The 21,728-nt window shown below is 42.1% G+C and overlaps 1 protein-coding gene across 5 annotated transcripts in view; it reads right to left on the bottom strand.

The window, feature by feature from the left end:
• Positions 1-521: 521 nt before the first annotated feature.
• The window catches only part of TOGARAM2 (TOG array regulator of axonemal microtubules 2), a 95,852-nt gene continuing 74,645 nt past the window's right edge, over positions 522-21,728 (bottom strand). For all 5 annotated transcript variants that reach the window (XM_077282103.1, XM_077282106.1, XM_077282105.1 and 2 more), the window contains exons 10-20: positions 16,328-16,501; positions 13,980-14,118; positions 13,766-13,871; positions 13,153-13,388; positions 5,617-5,775; positions 5,425-5,542; positions 5,062-5,174; positions 3,952-4,162; positions 3,036-3,252; positions 2,271-2,357; positions 522-1,964 (exon numbers count right to left, since the gene is read on the bottom strand). In XM_077282103.1, the coding sequence (XP_077138218.1) occupies positions 1,714-1,964; positions 2,271-2,357; positions 3,036-3,252; positions 3,952-4,162; positions 5,062-5,174; positions 5,425-5,542; positions 5,617-5,775; positions 13,153-13,388; positions 13,766-13,871; positions 13,980-14,118; positions 16,328-16,501 (1,811 nt within the window). In that variant the 3' untranslated portion in view covers positions 522-1,713. The remainder of the gene's footprint in view (positions 1,965-2,270; positions 2,358-3,035; positions 3,253-3,951; positions 4,163-5,061; positions 5,175-5,424; positions 5,543-5,616; positions 5,776-13,152; positions 13,389-13,765; positions 13,872-13,979; positions 14,119-16,327; positions 16,502-21,728) is intronic.

Here is a 21,728-nt window from a genome sequence, read left to right as displayed (position 1 = left end):
TTAGGTACATTGTACAGGGTAATGATACATATACACAGCACGCAGACATGGGAGAATCCTGTTCGCTTGTATCTATGTATCACATGTCCAGAAGCAGCAGCATAGAGGATATCATGCAGGAGTACTGAGCAGTGTAGCTGTGAATACAGCTCTAGGGTAAGATAAAACACTAGAAAGCAATGGTATTTAGGACAGCATACAGCAATACTGTGTAGATATGAATTCCACACCTGGGTGAGATAGGACACATACTATAAAGCCGCAGCATGGAGGACAGTATACTGAAGTCCTTGGAAGTCTTTCTTCACTTGAGAATTATGTATTTTAGCAGTTTTTTAGAGGGAACGGTGATTTCAGGAGGCAGAGGAAGAAGTACCTCCTATGTGGAGAAAGAAGCGGATTTCTCTGATAAGATATGTTACACAGTTTCTTATATTCGTTTGTGCTATTGATTTTTGCAAAGTTGGTGGAAACAATGGAGACCATCTAGAACCAAGGAAACACTCAGCACAGATCAGACCTACAGTAGAAAAATATCCTTTAATGCTAAGGCACATGATACAGTATGTACATGGAGAGCGACGCACAGGGGTCTTCACAGGTTATAGCCCACGTCAGAGGAGAAGTCTGCTATCGATCGTTGATAGAAGTCGCTGAGCGTTTGCAGAAAGTGAGTGCTGCACAATGTAACGCGTGTAATGTGCACCGAGGAATAACACTGGCGTCTACAGAATCAATGTGCAGAAGAGGGAAGGGGAACTAATCTCAGTTATATCTCTGCTGGCGGAGGTCTCCACAGCATGGCTAGCCCTCCAGGGGGCAGCAGAGAGGCATCAAGTCCGGAAACTCAAAGGAAGCAAGCAGAATTATGAATGCAGCTCTGGATGTAAATGTTATATAAGAAATGATGTCACCCAGGATCAGTAGAGGATACATGATGACAAATCTGTAGAGTTACTGAACATTGAATGCAATTTTTACCAGCATGCAAAGGTTTTGCTAAGATTACGGAAGACGACTGACCCAAAACGGATCAAGCAGAAATAAATAAAAAAAATATGACCCCCCCCCCCCCTTCCCAGAGATACAATGCATTCTTCTGCTGTAACAAATTATCAATACTAAAAGTAAGGAATATTTTATGACCCGACCCTTCCGGCTGGTATCACCCTGAAGACAAACCTCCCTTTTAATGCAGATTAGCAGGCAGCTCCGTCGTGCTGCGGTGCCGTTCGCAGAGTGTTCCCGCGGGTCTATAGAGAAAGGTTTACAGCCAAAAGCAAAGTATCATTCCACATAATAATTCATTTATCAAAAAGTGGCAGCTGGTGGGAATCATGAAATAAAATCCCCCCAAAAAACAAAATTTGGATTTGTTCATTTTTGGGGTAAATTTGTAGCAAATTAAATTGTTAGATAATTTTGTAGTGAGGCTTTTATGTCAAACTCCTGTGCAAAAATAAAAGCCGCACTGTTACAAGTTTCTAGGGGGCAAAGAGGCCCAAATGTTACATGACTTACGTGCCTAACTTCTACCCAACCTACGATGGGGTGTCATTTATGCCCGTTCGCCCCAATCTGGGCGTTTCAGCTTCTTGTGTGGATTGGAGGGGATGGTGCTTGGATCCGCAGCCCAGATGGGGATTCACAGTTCGGTCCTGACGGATGAGCCCCAATGGGGGTCACATAGTTCCTGACAATGAATCTGTGTGTTCACTTGGTGCCCAGAATGTCAGCCAGCATCTTCACGGCGTACTGCGACTGCCCGCCGGCGTATTCCTCCAGGCTGGGACCCATCACTCGGCTCAGGCTTCTCGTCAGTCTGGTGACCACGTCCTTGAAGTTCCCGTTTCGTCCCGGCAGCACTCCGTTCCCGGTGATGTTGGACAGGAAATACCACAGCACTGGTAAGATGTGGCGCTCCACGGCCTGTGGCTTCCGGGGGTACACAGCGCCCACCAGGCCTGTAACGGTGACAGTAAGAAGTGAGCAGTAGATTAAGAGGGTCGTGGCTAAGAGGAAGCAGCCACGGAATCGATAACAGAAGTGTGGAAGTGGCCATGGCACCGGAGCGAAACATTGTCAGAAACATTGTATCATTTGTGCCATCTGGTATAGTGATGTCCACCACCAGCATTGGACCGGCCTGCCGGGACACTGGACGATCCCCCCGGCGGGCTCCAGACACCCCAGTCCGACCCTGTCCACCATGGACGGAAACATGAAGCCCTCAATATGTCCGAAAATATACAGAAAATGTTCTGTCTCACCTGATAATCGATCCGTCACATCATTCATAGCACGGCCACTAAGAAAACGCACCCGACCGGCCATTGGCTGCAGCAGCCACAGATTATCTGTCATAGGAAAGGTCAACATTAATATGGGGACACTGTGGATATCACTGTTATTATGGGGGCACTGTGGATCTCAGTGTTATTATGGGGGTACTGTGGATATTATTGGGGCACTGTGGATATTATGGGGGCACTGTGGATATTATGGGGGCACTGTGGATATTATGGGGGCACTGTGGATATCACTGTTATTATGGGGCACTGTGGATATTATGGGGGCACTGTGGATATTGTGGGGGCACTGTGGATATCACTGTTATTATGGGGGCACTGTGGATATTACTGTTATTATGGGGCAATGTGGATATTATGGGGGCACTGTGGATATTATGGGGGCACTGTGGATATTATGGGGGCACTGTGGATATCACTGTTATTATGGGGGCACTGTGGATATTACTGTTATTATGGGGGCACTGTGGATATTAATGTTATTATGGGGCACTGTGGATATTATGGGGGCACTGTGGATATTGTGAGGGCACTGTGGATATCACTGTTATTATGGGGGCACTGTGGATATTACTGTTATTATGGGGCACTGTGGATATTATGGGGGCACTGTGGATATTATGGGGGCACTGTGGATATTATGGGGGGCACTGTGGATATTATGGGGGGCACTGTGGCATGCTGGATTACACGTATTACATAACTGTGCACATTCTCGCTCACTACCTATGCTGGAGATCAGCGTGTCGAGGACTCTGACCGCAGCTGTGTAGATACCGGCGTGCTTGGAGTTCAGATTGTCTGTAATGACGGTCACCATAGGGACTAAGACGTGGTGCAGACTGTCCTTTAGAATAGGGATCATGGTTGCAGCTGACTCCAGTGCGAACTGATTCACTTTCTTGTTGGCATCCTGCATCCTTGGGTTAAATGCATCAAAAATCTGCAAAAATCGTAAAATTGTAGATTAATTAGGTGACGTGCACAACCCAGGAGGATAATACATGACGCATACAGTGCCTGTACAAGTATTCACCTCTGCCGGTTAGCAGAGCTCCTTTAATACTGGGGGAGGGGGACAATTAGTTTTCGGTACATCTTTGACGGGTACATAGATGACGTTTTATTTTCACTGTTCATGGATACAGTACCCCAGATGCTGACACTCCGTATCGCACACAGAAAATGAAACTCAATTTAAGAAAAAAAAAAGATTATCAATCAGCCTTTGCAAAGTTATGAATCTTTATAATCTATACCAAGCAGAAAGTGCTGGTTTATCTGCCTCTCTCATGCTCTTTTATAGCCGCTTTGAACTGCTGCTCTAGCAGGGATCCGTACTCAGACACTATTCACACACAATCTCCCCATGTGAGCTCCTCTCTTTCCCTCCCCCATGCTCAGTGTTTGTAAACTGCGTCTGAGCATGGATCCCTGCTAGCGCAGCAGTACAAAGCGGCTATAAAAGAGAATGAGCAAGTCAGTTAAATTGAGTGTTTTAGCATGGTATTTGAGATAAAATGAAGCAAAATAAGGCAATAGAGAGAGTATATTACAAAAATGTATAACTTTGCAAAGGCTGATTGATAATTAAGAAAAATAAGGAATTTTTCTTACTTTTTAAAGATTTTCGGCCACTAACCTGGGTAATGTTCGAAGTGACAAATTTGATGTTATTCCTGCAGTGCTCCGTCAGAAGCTTCACCCCATCCATTTTGCTCTGATATTCCTTGGCTGTCAGTAGTTTTGTGAGCTCCTTTAATTGCTCTGTCACCTCCGCTGCACGGACAAGTTGCCGTCGTGGGACCGGGGATTCTTGTGGTTCGGAGTCCACTACGGGGGGTTGGTTTAGGCTAAAGGAATATTCATACAATGGTACATAGATACAATGTAGCATTAATATCAGCGTTCGCTCAGTATTTCTGCAATTTACTTTGCATTTAAAGTAACATATTAACTTTATTCTATGGGACATAGAAAATATTGGGACACTAATTATGTATAGCTTTTATTCTTGGGGGCGGTGGGAATTTCAGGAAACCAAGTGCGCATAGATTTTTGTTTTACATAAAAAAAATAAAATCATGCTTTTGAAAAAAAAAATTGTGTTGCTGCATCTCGTACACTTTTTTATTTTTTCCATCTATGTAGCCGAGTGCTGGGTTTATATTTGCAGAACCAGTTAAAGATTTTATTGGTGTTATTTTGGTGTTTTGATTACTTTCTATTGTAGTTAAAAATGAACATGAGTGTGATGATATTGTGGGAGGTCAATGACTATTACTTGCAAAGTTGAAAGGGCTAAGACACCCAGCAGCACAAAGTATTTCAGGAGGGGAGTGTGTTAATTTTTCCAGGAGGTTACATACTGGGAGAAGCTGAGTCACCCAGCAGCATAAAGTATTTCAGGACAGGAGTGTTCTGACTTTGTGAGAGGTTACATAGTGGGAGAAGTTGAGATGTCCAGCAGCACAGAGTATTTCAGGAGAGGGGTATGATGATCTTGTGGGCGATCATTGAGTATTTTACATAGTTGTGCAGGCTTAAACTAAGACACCAAGCAGCACAGAGTATTTCAGGAGGGGATATTCCGTGATATTATGGAAGATCACTGACTACTGGTTACATAGTGGAAGGAGCAGGATCTCCCAACAGCACAGAGTATTTCAGTATAGGAGTGTGCTGGATGATTTGAACAGATATAAATCTCAGACAAATCCTTTTAGTAAATAAAACAAAGCTTTTCTCCAACCTGGGGTCTGCATCCGGAGTGTCCTGGGGTCTCGCACTCATGACCGTGCTGCTCTTCTGGACCGGCCGCTGACTCTTGGCCGATGGAACGTCTGAGACAATGTCGTTCGCTTCCTATGAGAAGTAACATTTTCATTAAAGTGGATTCTCATCCAAAATCGCTTGACAGACAGGATTCTGCAGCCGTAGTCGACCATTGTGGGGGCTATGGAGATCTGCCTTCGGTCACCCGGTCACAAATGCGTTATGTCATTCCTTCTCTCTCTTCTCTCTATGCTCCATACAATACACTGCCAGTGACCGGCCACATGACAGCCCACATCCACCCAGGGAGTACAATAAGAAAGGCAATATTCCTACATACTTTTTGTTTAACAGTAGCGATAAGTTCCCGCAGGTCGTGTGACGGAATCAAGCGCTCCATCTGCTGTTGAAATTTTGGGTGAGTCATGACCAAGCTGAACATCCGACGTCCGTAGAACCTGGGACAGCAGAAGACGAGGATAAGCCCCCAGTATAACGACACCATTGTATAATTATAGTCCGTGCCGGGTACCTGGTGTCCTGCTGCCCATCCTGCACCAATTTTAAGAGAGTCCTGAGGAAGGTGTCGGTGCTCTCCCGAGGGCCTGACAGCAGTCTGTCCACCGCCAGCTGCTCCACCACGGCCAGGAGATACTTCGCCGCGCACTTTCTCACTGAGCTGTTCCTATGGCTGCAGAAGAGAACAAAGCTAAAGGTAAGAAAGAAAATATTTTACAGCAAGTTCTAAATTATTATGCAGATTGGATTTAAGTGTCATAAAGTTGTATTTTTTTGTTTTTCCCCAAGACATGGACTGTTTATGTCTTGGGGTCTTTAGATCACTGACCACAGTGATAACTAGTTGCCAGATGAGGCCCGATTAGAGGAAAACTCCTTATGAAGGATGTTGCACATTATTGAGCAGCGACAGGTTTCAAGCAACATGGCAAAGAAAAAGGATCTCTCTGCTGTTGAAAAGCATCACATTGTCCGAGACATTGCTGTTGTGAATTTGGATTCTGGGCTCCCCCGGTGGCTACTGGTGGAATTGAACTGGTGTCTTCATCTTCTCTGTTCACCTGTTCCCATCAAGATGTGGGAGTCGCTATATAACCTTGCTGCTTTGTTAGTTGCTTGCCGGTCAACAATGTTATCAGAAGCCTCTCTGTGCTTGTTCCTGCTCCTAGACAACTACTAGATAAGTTGGACTTTTGTCCATGTTTGTTTTTGCATTTTTGTTCCAGTTCACAGCTGTAGTTTCATTACTGTGTCTGGAAAGCTCTTGTGAACAGGAATTGCCACTCTGGTGTTATGAGTTAATGCCAGAGTTTTAAAGTAATTTCTGGATGGTGTTTTGATAGGGTTTTTAGCTGACCATGAAAGTGTTCTTTCTGTCTTCTGCTATGTAGTAAGTGGACCTCAAATTTGCTAAACCTATTTTCATACTACGTTTTGTTATTTCATCTTAATTCACCGCCAATACATGTGGGGGGCCTCTGTCTCCTTTCGGGGTATTTCTCTAGAGGTGAGCTAGGACTTATTTTCCTCTGCTAGCATTATTTAGTCCTCCGGCTGGTGCTGGGCATCTAGAATCAACGTAGGCATGCTACCCGGCCACTGCTAGTTGTGTGTTAGGTTTAGTTCATGGTCAGCTCAGTTCCCATCTTCCAAGAGCTAGTTCCTATATATGCTGATGCTATGTTCTCTTGCCATTGAGATCATGACAGTTTGACCGGCCCACAAAGTGTTAATTGTTTGGGCTGAAGCAGGAGATCGAGAAGTGTTTAAGGGAAATTTTTTTTTTTTTTTTTTTTTCCCTTCAGAGTTTTGCTGTCTAGCCCTTAATTGCTGTCTAGCTGCTTCTTACCTCCTCTTAACCCTTGAATGGCTCTGTGTCCACCTGTTTGTAATGGATCTTCAGAGTGTAACTGCAGGTTTGAATAATCTCGCCACGAGGGTACAAAATTTGCAAGATTTTGTTTGTCATGCACCTGTATCTGAGCCGAGAATTCCTTTGCCGGAATTTTTCTCGGGGAATAGATCTGGGTTTCAGAATTTTCGAAATAATTGCAAATTATTTTTGTCCCTGAAATCTCGCTCTGCCGGAGACCCTGCACAGCAGGTCAGGATTGTGATTTCCTTGCTCCGGGGCGACCCTCAAGACTGGGCTTTTTCATTGACACCAGGAGATCCTGCGTTGCTCAATGTGGATGCGTTTTTTCTGGCCTTGGGGTTGCTTTATGACGAACCTCATTTGGAGCTTCAGGCAGAAAAAACTTTGATGTCCCTATCTCAGGGGCAAGATGAAGCGGAAATTTACTGCCAAAGATTCCGTAAATGGTCTGTGCTTACTCAGTGGAATGAGTGCGCCCTGGCGGCGACTTTCAGAGAGGGTCTCTCTGATGCCATTAAGGATGTTATGGTGGGGTTCCCTGTGCCTGCGGGTCTGAATGAGTCCATGACAATGGCTATTCAGATCGATAGGCGTTTGCGGGAGCGCAAACCAGTGCACCATCTGGCGGTGTCCACTGAGAAGTCGCCAGAGAGTATGCAGTGTGATAGAATTCTGTCCCGAAGCGAGCGGCAGAATTTTAGACGGAAAAATGGGTTGTGTTTCTATTGTGGTGATTCTACTCATGTTATATCAGCATGCTCTAAACGCACTAAAAAGCTTGGTAAATCTGTTTCCATTTGCACCTCACCGTCTAAGTTTATTCTATCTGTGACCCTGATTTGCTCTTTGTCATCTATTACCACGGACGCCTATGTCGACTCTGGCGCCGCTTTGAGTCTTATGGATTGGTCCTTTGCCAAACGCTGTGGGTATGATTTAGAGCCTTTGGAGACTCCTATTCCTCTGAAGGGGATTGACTCCACCCCATTGGCTAATAATAAACCACAATACTGGACACAAGTAACTATGCGTATTAATCCGGATCACCAGGAGATTATTCGCTTTCTGGTGCTGTATAATCTACATGATGATTTGGTGCTAGGATTGCCTTGGCTGCAATCTCACAACCCAGTCCTCGACTGGAGAGCTATGTCTGTGTTGAGCTGGGGATGTAAGGGGGCTCATGGGGATGTACCTGTGGTTTCCATTTCATCATCTATTCCCTCTGAAATTCCTGAGTTCCTGTCTGACTATCGTGACGTCTTTGAAGAATCCAAGCTTGGTTCGTTACCTCCGCACCGAGAGTGCGATTGTGCCATAGATTTAATCCCGGGTAGTAAATACCCAAAGGGTCGTTTATTTAATCTGTCTGTGCCTGAACATGCTGCTATGCGAGAATATATAAAGGAGTCCTTGGAAAAGGGACATATTCGTCCATCGTCATCTCCCTTAGGAGCCGGTTTTTTCTTTGTGTCAAAAAAAGACGGCTCTTTGAGACCATGTATTGATTATCGGCTTTTGAATAAAATCACTGTTAAATATCAATACCCATTGCCGTTGCTGACTGATTTGTTTGCTCGCATAAAGGGGGCCAAGTGGTTCTCTAAGATTGACCTTCGTGGGGCGTATAATTTGGTGCGAATCAGGCAGGGGGATGAGTGGAAAACCGCATTTAATACGCCCGAGGGCCACTTTGAGTATTTAGTGATGCCTTTTGGTCTTTCAAATGCTCCGTCAGTTTTCCAGTCCTTTATGCATGATATTTTTCGCGATTATTTGGATAAATTTATGATTGTGTATCTGGATGATATTCTGATTTTTTCGGATGACTGGGACTCTCATGTCCAGCAAGTCAGGAGAGTTTTTCAGGTTTTGCGGTCTAATTCTTTGTGTGTGAAGGGTTCTAAGTGTGTTTTTGGGGTACAGAGGATTTCCTTTTTGGGATATATTTTTTCCCCCTCTTCCATTGAAATGGATCCTGTCAAGGTTCAAGCTATTTGTGATTGGACGCAGCCCTCTTCTCTTAAGAGTCTTCAGAAATTTTTGGGCTTTGCTAACTTTTATCGTCGATTTATTGCTGGTTTTTCGGATATTGCTAAGCCATTGACCGATTTGACTAAGAAGGGTGCTGATGTTGCTGATTGGTCCCCTGATGCTGTGGAGGCCTTTCGGGAGCTTAAGCGCCGTTTTTCCTCTGCCCCTGTGTTGCGTCAGCCTGATGTTGCTCTACCTTTTCAGGTTGAGGTCGACGCTTCTGAGATCGGAGCTGGGGCAGTGTTGTCGCAGAAAAGTTCTGACTGCTCCGTGATGAGGCCTTGTGCCTTCTTTTCCCGTAAATTTTCGCCCGCTGAGCGGAATTATGATGTTGGGAATCGGGAGCTTTTGGCCATGAAGTGGGCTTTTGAGGAGTGGCGCCATTGGCTTGAGGGGGCCAGACATCAGGTGGTGGTATTGACGGACCACAAAAATTTGATTTATCTTGAGACCGCCAGGCGCCTGAATCCTAGACAGGCGCGCTGGTCATTATTTTTCTCTCGGTTTAATTTTGTGGTGTCATACCTACCGGGTTCTAAGAATGTTAAGGCGGATGCCCTTTCTAGGAGTTTTGAGCCTGACTCGCCTGGTAACTCTGAGCCCACAGGTATCCTTAAGGATGGAGTGGTATTGTCAGCCGTTTCTCCAGACCTGCGGCGGGCCTTGCAGGAGTTTCAGGCGGATAGACCTGATCGTTGCCCACCTGATAAACTGTTTGTTCCTGATGATTGGACCAGTAGAGTAATCTCTGAGGTTCATTCTTCTGCGTTGGCAGGTCATCCTGGCATTTTTGGTACCAGGGATTTGGTGGCAAGGTCCTTCTGGTGGCCTTCCCTGTCACGAGATGTGCGAGGCTTTGTGCAGTCTTGTGACGTTTGTGCTCGGGCCAAGCCTTGTTGTTCTCGGGCTAGTGGATTATTGTTGCCCTTGCCTATTCCTAAGAGGCCTTGGACGCACATCTCGATGGATTTTATTTCAGATCTGCCTGTTTCTCAGAAGATGTCTGTCATCTGGGTGGTGTGTGACCGTTTCTCTAAGATGGTCCATTTGGTTCCTCTGCCCAAGTTGCCTTCTTCTTCCGAGTTGGTTCCTCTGTTTTTTCAAAATGTTGTTCGTTTGCATGGTATTCCTGAGAATATCGTTTCTGACAGAGGGACTCAATTCGTGTCTAGATTTTGGCGGGCATTCTGTGCTAGGATGGGCATAGATTTATCTTTTTCGTCCGCTTTCCATCCTCAGACGAATGGCCAGACCGAGCGGATTAATCAGACCCTGGAGACATATCTGAGGTGTTTTGTGTCTGCTGACCAGGATGATTGGGTTGCTTTTTTGCCATTGGCGGAGTTCGCTCTCAATAATCGGGCCAGCTCTGCCACTTTGGTGTCCCCGTTTTTCTGTAATTCGGGGTTTCATCCTCGATTTTCCTCTGGTCAGGTGGAATCTTCGGATTGTCCTGGAGTGGATGCTGTGGTGGAGAGATTGCATCAGATCTGGGGGCAGGTGGTGGACAATTTGAGGTTGTCCCAGGAGAAGACTCAGCTTTTTGCCAACCGCCACCGTCGTGTTGGTCCTCGGCTTTGTGTTGGGGATTTGGTGTGGTTGTCTTCTCGTTTTGTCCCTATGAGGGTCTCTTCTCCTAAGTTTAAGCCTCGGTTCATCGGCCCGTATAAGATATTGGAGATTCTTAACCCTGTTTCCTTCCGTTTGGACCTCCCTGCATCCTTTTCTATCCATAACGTTTTTCATCGGTCATTATTGCGCAGGTATGAGGTACCGGTTGTGCCTTCCGTTGAGCCTCCTGCTCCGGTGTTGGTTGAGGGTGAGTTGGAGTACGTTGTGGAGAAAATCTTAGACTCTCGTGTTTCCAGACGGAGACTCCAGTATCTGGTCAAGTGGAAGGGATACGGCCAGGAGGATAATTCTTGGGTGAATGCATCTGATGTTCATGCCTCTGATCTGGTTCGTGCCTTTCATAGGGCCCATCCTGATCGCCCTGGTGGTTCTGGTGAGGGTTCGGTGCCCCCTCCTTGAGGGGGGGGTACTGTTGTGAATTTGGATTCTGGGCTCCCCCGGTGGCTACTGGTGGAATTGAACTGGTGTCTTCATCTTCTCTGTTCACCTGTTCCCATCAAGATGTGGGAGTCGCTATATAACCTTGCTGCTTTGTTAGTTGCTTGCCGGTCAACAATGTTATCAGAAGCCTCTCTGTGCTTGTTCCTGCTCCTAGACAACTACTAGATAAGTTGGACTTTTGTCCATGTTTGTTTTTGCATTTTTGTTCCAGTTCACAGCTGTAGTTTCGTTACTGTGTCTGGAAAGCTCTTGTGAACAGGAATTGCCACTCTGGTGTTATGAGTTAATGCCAGAGTTTTAAAGTAATTTCTGGATGGTGTTTTGATAGGGTTTTTAGCTGACCATGAAAGTGTTCTTTCTGTCTTCTGCTATGTAGTAAGTGGACCTCAAATTTGCTAAACCTATTTTCATACTACGTTTTGTTATTTCATCTTAATTCACCGCCAATACATGTGGGGGGCCTCTGTCTCCTTTCGGGGTATTTCTCTAGAGGTGAGCTAGGACTTATTTTCCTCTGCTAGCATTATTTAGTCCTCCGGCTGGTGCTGGGCATCTAGAATCAACGTAGGCATGCTACCCGGCCACTGCTAGTTGTGTGTTAGGTTTAGTTCATGGTCAGCTCAGTTCCCATCTTCCAAGAGCTAGTTCCTATATATGCTGATGCTATGTTCTCTTGCCATTGAGATCATGACACATTGCACTAAGTATTAAAACATTCGATATATCACAAAGACTTAAGCGTGATCATTGTGCTGTGCAGAGATTTGTGGCTGATACAGAGCACAGTGGGGTTTGGGCAGAAAAAGGCATAATGAGGAAGGTTTCTGCAGATAAAGGGATAATAAGCAAGGTTCCTGCAGATAAAGGCATAAGGAAGGTTTCTGCAGAGAAAGGCATAATGAGGAAGGTTTCTGCAGAGAAAGCATAACGAGGAAGGTTTCTGCCAGATAAATCCACCGGATTAATAAAGTATCTGCTAAAGTACCATTACAAAGCAGCAGAGAGGTATCTGAAGCTGCTGGTGCCTCTAGAGTCTGCGAACCTCAAGCTGTAGGATCTTCCAGAGGCTACAAACCTATGATTTTTCTGGCACCAAACAGCGCTCAGAAGCGGTTGCAGTGTCTCAGACATACATGTAGACGAAATATAAAAAGTCTTCTGTACTGATGATGCTGTGCAACCCTGGATGGAGTAGTGGATGGTTGGTGAATGGCCATCATGTCCCAACAAGGCTGCGACATTCAACAAGGAGGTAAGGAATCATGTTTTGGGCTGGAATTATGGGGAGAGAGCTGGTAGCCCCTTTAGGGTCCCTGAAAGTTTAAGGATATGTAGTTTCTAATTGATCACTTTATTCCATGGTACAAACAGAAGAACTGTGTAGTCCGTAACAAAATCATCTCATGCTGACAATGCCCCATCTCATGCTGCAAAGAAAACCTTCGAGTCATTGGCTGCTATGGGCATAAAAGGAGATAAACTCATGGTGCGGCCACCACCCTCCCCTGACCTCAGACCTATTGAAAACCTTTGGGGTATCCTCCACCAGAAGATCTATGAGGGTGGGCGGCTGATCACATCAGAACAGCAGCTCTGGGGGCGATTCTGACATCTTGCAAAGAAATGCAAGCAGAAACTCTCCCAAAACTCCCAAGATCAATGGAGGCAGAATTATGGAAGGTGAAATCACAGCAGCTCCGATGTTACATGGACTCGGCCGGGTAAGATGTCTTTGAATGAAAAAGCTTCTGATCTCAGTAAATGTGATGCTTTAAGGCTACAAATGACCATTTTCACGACTGAAATGTTTGGACACTTGTTCTGCAGAATTTGCTGCATTTTGAGTTTTCTAGTTTTGTAACAAAAAATCCAGTTCTCATTGGGAAGTTCCCGATACAATGTGGTTTATCCTCTGACAGTCGATGATTTGCGCATTATATGGACTCATCCGCCATTTGGGAAAATCAGAGGGAAATAGAATTTCTGTAATAATTGGGAAAGCGGTGTAACCGAGAACTAGAAACATTTTTGTCACATCCATCGGACCCCCATAGACACTTCACCCACCTGATGCCCCCAGCAATCAGCGCCACGAGGACTTTTGACGGGCTGACGTATTCCACCATGACCCCCAAAGACTTTTCCGACTCGTCACGAATGAAGTCGTTGGAGTCCCCGATCTTGTGCAGCAGAACCCGGCTGATCTCCTCCACCTCTTGGTCCATATTTCTTCGGAGGGCTTTGAACAGGTCGGCCAAGGTCCTGATGGCGTGGCGGGAAACTTTAGACCGCAGATTGTTGACCTGACGGTGGACACAGCGCTTTCTTTATTATATAATAAACAATATTTGCTCAATTTGGTAATTTTATATCACATTTCTAGGGAAAAAATGCTGCCGAAACCCATCTACAAATAACTTAAAAAAAAGAACGTTTTAAAGTTGTTTTTTTAACTTCCTCTTACATAGCTATAAAGAGGACAAGTCATGTCAGTCATTTCAATGTGTAATACCTACTTTCCACACTTGGGGCGCTGTAGGGAAATCAAACTCTTTATACCAGAATCCCTGAAATCTACATCTGATCACTGGGGAATCGATTGTCCAAAGCAGACCACCCGCTAAGTGAGATTTGTGGCATTTTCATTTACTCCATTAGTTATTGCCACCGTTCATCTTACCTCTCTGGTAACCGCTATACTGACATCATGAAGCCTGGAGAATAGGACCTCCGGATGCCAGGACGCCAGACATCTCACGCTGAGAAGACCCTTCTCCTTCTGCTCCCTGCAGGATACAGACAACTGTAATATGAGGCTTTATATACATTATATATGGCATCGACAAGTGATGAGGAGCAAACAGGTAACTGGTAAAAGATGGGGAAAAGCTCACCAGTCCTTGTTATTGAGCCACTTCAGAGCCTCCAACAATCCCTGCTCTGGATGAGACATCGGACCCATCCCAAGACCCCCATTCTCAGAGTCGGAGTCCCAGTCAAAACAATCCAAAAAGGTGGCAGGTAAAGAATATGCTGTAATAGAAAAAATGACATTGCAACATAAATATATCTACCTGACTGATACATATACTGAAATAATGCTTCTATATACTTCAATACTGCCCCTATGTGCAAGAATATAACTACTATAATACTGCTCCTATGTACAAGAATATAACTACTATAATACTGCCCCTATGTACAAGAATATAACTACTATAATACTGCCCCTATGTACAAGACTATAACTACTATAATACTGCCTCTATGTACAAGAATATAACTACTATAATACTGCCCCTATGTACAAGAATATAACTACTATAATACTGCTCCTATGTACAAGAATATAACTACTATAATACTGCTCCTATGTACAAGAATATAACTACTATAATACTGCCCCCTATGTACAAGAATATAACTACTATAATACTGCCCCCTATGTACAAGAATATAACTACTATAATACTGCTCCCTATGTACAAGAATATAACTACTATAATACTGCCCCCTATGTACAAGAATATAACTACGGTACTATAATACTGCTCCCTATGTACAAGAATATAACTACTATAATACTGCCCCCTATGTACAACAATATAACTACTATAATACTGCTCCTATGTACAAGAATATAACTACTATAATACTGACCCTATGTACAAGAATATAACTACTATAATACTGCTCCTATGTACAAGAATATAACTACCATAATACTGCCCCCTATGTACAAGAATATAACTACTATAATACTGCTCCTATGTACAAGAATATAACTACCATAATACTGCTCCTATGTACAAGAATATAACTACTATAATACTGCTCCCTATGTGCAAGAATATAACTACTATAATACTGCTCCTATGTACAAGAATATAACCACTATAATACTGCTCCTATGTACAAGAATATAACTACCATAATACTGCTCCTATGTACAAGAATATAACTACTATAATACTGCTCCTATGTACAAGAATATAACTACTATAATACTGCTCCATATGTACAAGAATATAACTACTACAATACTGCCCCTATGTACAAGAATGTAACTACTATAATACTGCTCCTATATACAAGAATATAACTACTATAATACTGCTCCTATGTACAAGAATATAACTACCATAATACTGCTCCTATGTACAAGAATATAACTACCATAATACTGCTCCTATGTACAAGAATATAACTACTATAATACTGCTCCCTATGTGCAAGAATATAACTACTATAATACTGCCCCTATGTACAAGAATATAACTACTATAATACTGCCCCTATGTACAAGAATATAACTACTATAATACTGCTCCTATGTACAAGAATATAACTACTATAATACTGCTCCTATGTACAAGAATATAACTACTATAATACTGCTCCTATGTACAAGAATATAACTACTATAATACTGCTCCTATGTACAAGAATATAACTACTATAATACTGCTCCCTATGTGCAAGAATATAACTACTATAATACTGCTCCTATGTGCAAGAATATAACTACTATAATACTGCCCCTATGTACAAGAATATAACTACTATAATACTGCTCCTATGCACAGGAATATAACTACTATAATACTGCTCTTATGTACAAGAATATAACTACTATAATACTGCTCCTATGTACAAGAATATAACTACCATAATACTGCTCCTATGTACAAGAATATAACTACTATAATACTGCTCCTATGTACAAGAATATAACTACTATAATACTGCCCCGATGTGCAAGAATATAACTACTATAATACTGCTCCTATGTGCAAGAATATAACTACTATAATACTGCCCCTATGTACAAGAATATAACTACTATAATACTGCTCCTATGCACAGGAATATAACTACTATAATACTGCTCTTATGTACAAGAATATAACTACTATAATACTGCTCCTATGTACAAGAATATAACTACTATAATACTGCTCCTATGTACAAGAATATAACTACTATAATACTGCTCCTATGTACAAGAATATAACTACTATAATACTGCCCCTATGTACAAGAATATAACTACTATAATACTGCTCCTATGTACAAGAATATAACTACTATAATACTGCCCCTATGTACAAGAATATAACTACTATAATACTACCCCCTATGTACAAGAATATAACTACTATAATACTGCTCCTATGTACAAGAATATAACTACTATAATACTGCCCCATATGTACAAGAATATAACTACTACAATAGGTACCAGATGAGTGTCGTAAATCACTGTTGGCTTCGTCCTGCTTCACAGTGGGGATGCTGGGTAAAGATGGGCGGCTCACCCATTTATTTAAACTTATATTCTGTGCTCGCCGTTTTTCTGAGCTGAGAGGAACTGCGCCAACGCCACTTAGACTGAATGAGGTAATGTTACCCAACTCTGTGAAAGATTAAATACACATTTATCACAATATACAAGAAGATGCATAACCTGAAGCAGCTGTATATATAGAATTATTGTAGCAATGCTGAGTAGGCTGGGGTCACATTCTAGCTCTGCAGGCTCGGATTAGGTGCACCTGGCTGGCTCTGCATATACACAGGCTAGGCGTTCATCTAAGTCACTGTGCTGGGGAAGCTGACCAGACTGGATGTGTCTTGGAGCTAAAGAGAGAGACCAGCTGGAATCTCTCTGAGAAGAGTCTGCACAGGCCGTAGGCAGCAAACCGCAAGTATCAGTGGCTGCTGTGGGCGATAGGAGTTCTTTTTGCCTGAACTGGATCTAGCTCAGCCGAGTATGAAGTCACCAGAGTCTGTTCTGTGCAGTTATCACCTGGACAAAGCTGGGATTTACCGTATGTTTATCATTTTGCTTTTGGTGCTGTGCAACCTGTGGAAATTATTCTGTCCATGGCACCAAAACTCTGTGATTGTGTGAAGGCTACCGGCTGTACATATATAATTATATACAGGAGATGCCCAGGTTATACCGGCCGTACATATATAATTATATACAGGAGATGCCCAGGTTATACCGGCCGTACATATATAATTATATACAGGAGATGCCCAGGTTATACCGGTTGTACATATATAATTATATACAGGAGATGCCCAGGTTATACCAGCTGTTCATATATAATTATATACAGGAGATGTCCAGGTTATACCGGCCGTACATATATAATTATATACAGGAGATGCCCAGGTTATACCGGCCGTACATATATAATTATATACAGGAGATGCCCAGGTTATACCGGTTGTACATATATAATTATATACAGGAGATGCCCAGGTTATACCAGCTGTACATATATAATTATATACAGGAGATGGCGCCCAGGTTATATCAGCTGTACATATATAATTATATACAGGAGATGTCCAGGTTATACCAGCTATACATATATAATTATATACAGGAGATGCCCAGGTTATACCAGCTGTACATATATAATTATATACAGGAGATGTCCAGGTTATACCAGCTGTACATATATAATTATATACAGGAGATGGCGCCCAGGTTATATCAGCTGTACATATATAATTATATACAGGAGATGCCCAGGTTATACCAGCTGTACATATATAATTATATACAGGAGATGCCCAGGTTATACCGGCTGTACATATATAATTATATACAGGAGACGCCCAGGTTATACCGGCTGTACATATATAATTATATACAGGAGATGCCCAGGTTATACCAGCTGTACATATATCATTATATACAGAAGATGCCCAGGTTATACCAGCTGTACACATATAATTATATACAGAAGATGCCCAGGTTATACCAGCTGTACATATATAATTATATACAGGAGATACCCAGGTTATACCAGCTGTACATATATAATTATATACAGGAGATGGCGCCCAGGTTATATCAGCTGTACATATATAATTATATACAGGAGATGTCCAGGTTATACCAGCTATACATATATAATTATATACAGGAGATGCCCAGGTTATACCAGCTGTACATATATAATTATATACAGGAGATGTCCAGGTTATACCAGCTGTACATATATAATTATATACAGGAGATGGCGCCCAGGTTATATCAGCTGTACATATATAATTATATACAGGAGATGCCCAGGTTATACCAGCTGTACATATATAATTATATACAGGAGATGCCCAGGTTATACCGGCTGTACATATATAATTATATACAGGAGACGCCCAGGTTATACCGGCTGTACATATATAATTATATACAGGAGATGCCCAGGTTATACCAGCTGTACATATATCATTATATACAGAAGATGCCCAGGTTATACCAGCTGTACACATATAATTATATACAGAAGATGCCCAGGTTATACCAGCTGTACATATATAATTATATACAGGAGATACCCAGGTTATACCAGCTGTACATATATAATTATATACAGGAGATGGCGCCCAGGTTATATCAGCTGTACATATATAATTATATACAGGAGATGTCCAGGTTATACCAGCTATACATATATAATTATATACAGGAGATGCCCAGGTTATACCAGCTGTACATATATAATTATATACAGGAGATGTCCAGGTTATACCAGCTGTACATATATAATTATATACAGGAGATGGCGCCCAGGTTATATCAGCTGTACATATATAATTATATACAGGAGATGCCCAGGTTATACCAGCTGTACATATATAATTATATACAGGAGATGCCCAGGTTATACTGGCTGTACATATATAATTATATACAGGAGACGCCCAGGTTATACCGGCTGTACATATATAATTATATACAGGAGATGCCCAGGTTATACCAGCTGTACATATATCATTATATACAGAAGATGCCCAGGTTATACCAGCTGTACACATATAATTATATACAGAAGATGCCCAGGTTATACCAGCTGTACATATATAATTATATACAGGAGATACCCAGGTTATACCAGCTGTACATATATAATTATATACAGGAGATGGCGCCCAGGTTATATCAGCTGTACATATATAATTACACTATGTTCCAAATTATTATGCAAATTACATTTTTCTCGGATTTTCCTAAATGGTCGGTGCAAATGACAGTCAGTCTAATAAAAGTCATCACCCGTTAGATTATACATCTAATTTTATTGAGGAAACCTCCCAATAATATCAGTATAATCTCCAAAATGAATAAAACCTCACAATGCACTGTTCCAAATTATTAGGCACAGTAGAATTTCTAAACATTTGATATGTTTTAAAGAACTGGAAATGCTCATTTGTGGAATTTGCAGCATTAGGAGGTCACATTCACTGAACAAAAAAGCTATTTAACTCCAAAACATCCTAACAGGCCAAGTTACATGTTAAAATAGGAGCCCTTCTTTGATATCACCTTCACAATTCTTGCATCGATTGAACTTGTGAGTTTTTGGAGAGTTTCTGCTTGTATTTCTTTGCCTCCAGAGCTGCTGTTTTGATGTGAACGGCCTCCCACCCTCATAGATCTTTTGCTTGATGATACTCCAAAGGTTCTCAATAGGGTTGAGGTCAGGGGAAGATGGTGGCCACACCATGAGTTTATCTCCTTTTAAGCCCATAGCAGCCAATTTCTCAGAGGTATTCATTGTCGGCATGAAGATGATTTTGCTCCTGAAGGCACGTTTCTGCTTTTTAGACCATGGAAGAAAGTTGTCAGTCAGAAACTCTATTTACTTTGCAGAGGTCATTTTCACACCTTCAGGGACCTTAAAGGGCCCTACCAGCTGGTTCCCCATGATTCCAGCCCAAAACATGACTCCTCCACCTCCTTGCTGACGTCGCAGCCTTGTTGGGACATGGTGGCCATCCACCAACCATCCACTACTCCATCCATCTGGACCATCCAGGGTTGCTCGACACTCATCAGTAAACAACACTGTTTGAAATTAGTCTTCATGTATGTCTGGGTAGACTGCAACCGTTTCTGCTTGTGACTACTGTTTAGGGGTGGCCAAATAGTAGGGTTATGCACCACAACAAGCCTTTGAAGGATCCTACACCTTGAGGTTCGAGGGACTCCAGACGCACCAGCAGCTTCAAATAACTGTTTGCTGCTTTGTAATGGTATTTTGGCAGCTGCTCTCTTAATCCAATGAATTTGTCTGCCAGAAAACTTCCTCATTATGCCTTTATTTGCATGAACTCTGTCTGTGCTCGGTTTCAGTCACAAACCAGTCTCATCAGAGTATGATGATCACTCTTAAGTTTTCGTGAAATATCTAATTTTTTCATACCTTGTCCAAGGCATTGCACTATTTAACGCTTTTCAGCAGCTGAGAGATCCTTTTTATTTCCCATATTGCTTGAAACCTGTGACCTGCTTAATAATGTGGAACATCATTTTTAAGTAGTTTTCCTTTCATTAGAATCACCTGGAAAACTAATTATCACATGTGTTTAAGATTGATTTCAGTGATCCACTGAGCCCTGAGACACAATACCATCCACGAGTTTATTTGAAAAACAAAACAATAAAATCTTTATGACACTTAAATCCAATTTGCATAATAATTTGGAACACAGTGTATATACAGGAGATGCCCAGGTTATACCAGCTGGACATATATAATTATATACAGGAGATAGCCAGGTTATACCAGCTGTACATATATAATTATATACAGGAGATGCCCAGGTTATACCGGCTGTACATATATAATTATGTACAGGAGATGCCCAGGTTATACCAGCTGTACATATATAATTTTATACAGGGGATGCCCAGGTTATAACAGCTGTACATATATAGTTATATACAGGAGATACCCAGGTTATACCAGCTGTACATATATAGTTATATACAGGAGATACCCAGGTTATACCAGCTGTACATATATAATTATATACAGGAGATGCCCAGGTTATACCAGCTGTACATATATAATTATATACAGGAGATGCCCAGGTTATACCAGCTGTACATATATAATTATATACAGGAGATCCCCAGGTTATACCAGCTGTACATATATAATTATATACAGAAGATGCCCAGGTTATACCAGCTGTACATATATAATTATATACAGGAGATACCCAGGTTATACCAGCTGTACATATATAATTATATACAGGAGATACCCAGGTTATACCAGCTGTACATATATAATTATATACAGGAGATGCCCAGGTTATACCATCTGTACATATACAATTATATACAGGAGATGCCCAGGCTATACCAGCCATTCATATATCATTATATACAGAAGATACCTAGGTTATACCAGCTGTACATATATAATTATATACAGGAGATGCCCAGGTTATACCATCTGTACATATACAATTATATACAGGAGATGCCCAGGCTATACCAGCCATTCATATATCATTATATACAGAAGATACCTAGGTTATACCAGCTGTACGTATATAATTATATACAGGAGATGCCCAGGTTATACCAGCTGTACAAATATAATTATATACAGGAGATGTCCAGGTTATATCAGCTGGTACATATATAATTATATACAGGAGATGCCCAGGTTATACCGGCTGTACATATATAATTATATACAGGAGATGCCCAGGTTATAACAGCTGTACATATATAATTGTATACAGGAGATCCCCAGGTTATACCGGCTGTACATATATAATTGTATACAGGAGATCCCCAGGTTATACCGGCTGTACAT

Source organism: Ranitomeya variabilis, chromosome 2 (genome assembly GCF_051348905.1).
Source record: "Ranitomeya variabilis isolate aRanVar5 chromosome 2, aRanVar5.hap1, whole genome shotgun sequence".
Lineage (NCBI taxonomy): Eukaryota > Metazoa > Chordata > Amphibia > Anura > Dendrobatidae > Ranitomeya > Ranitomeya variabilis.
This window is presented reverse-complemented; position numbering and strand designations above follow the sequence as displayed.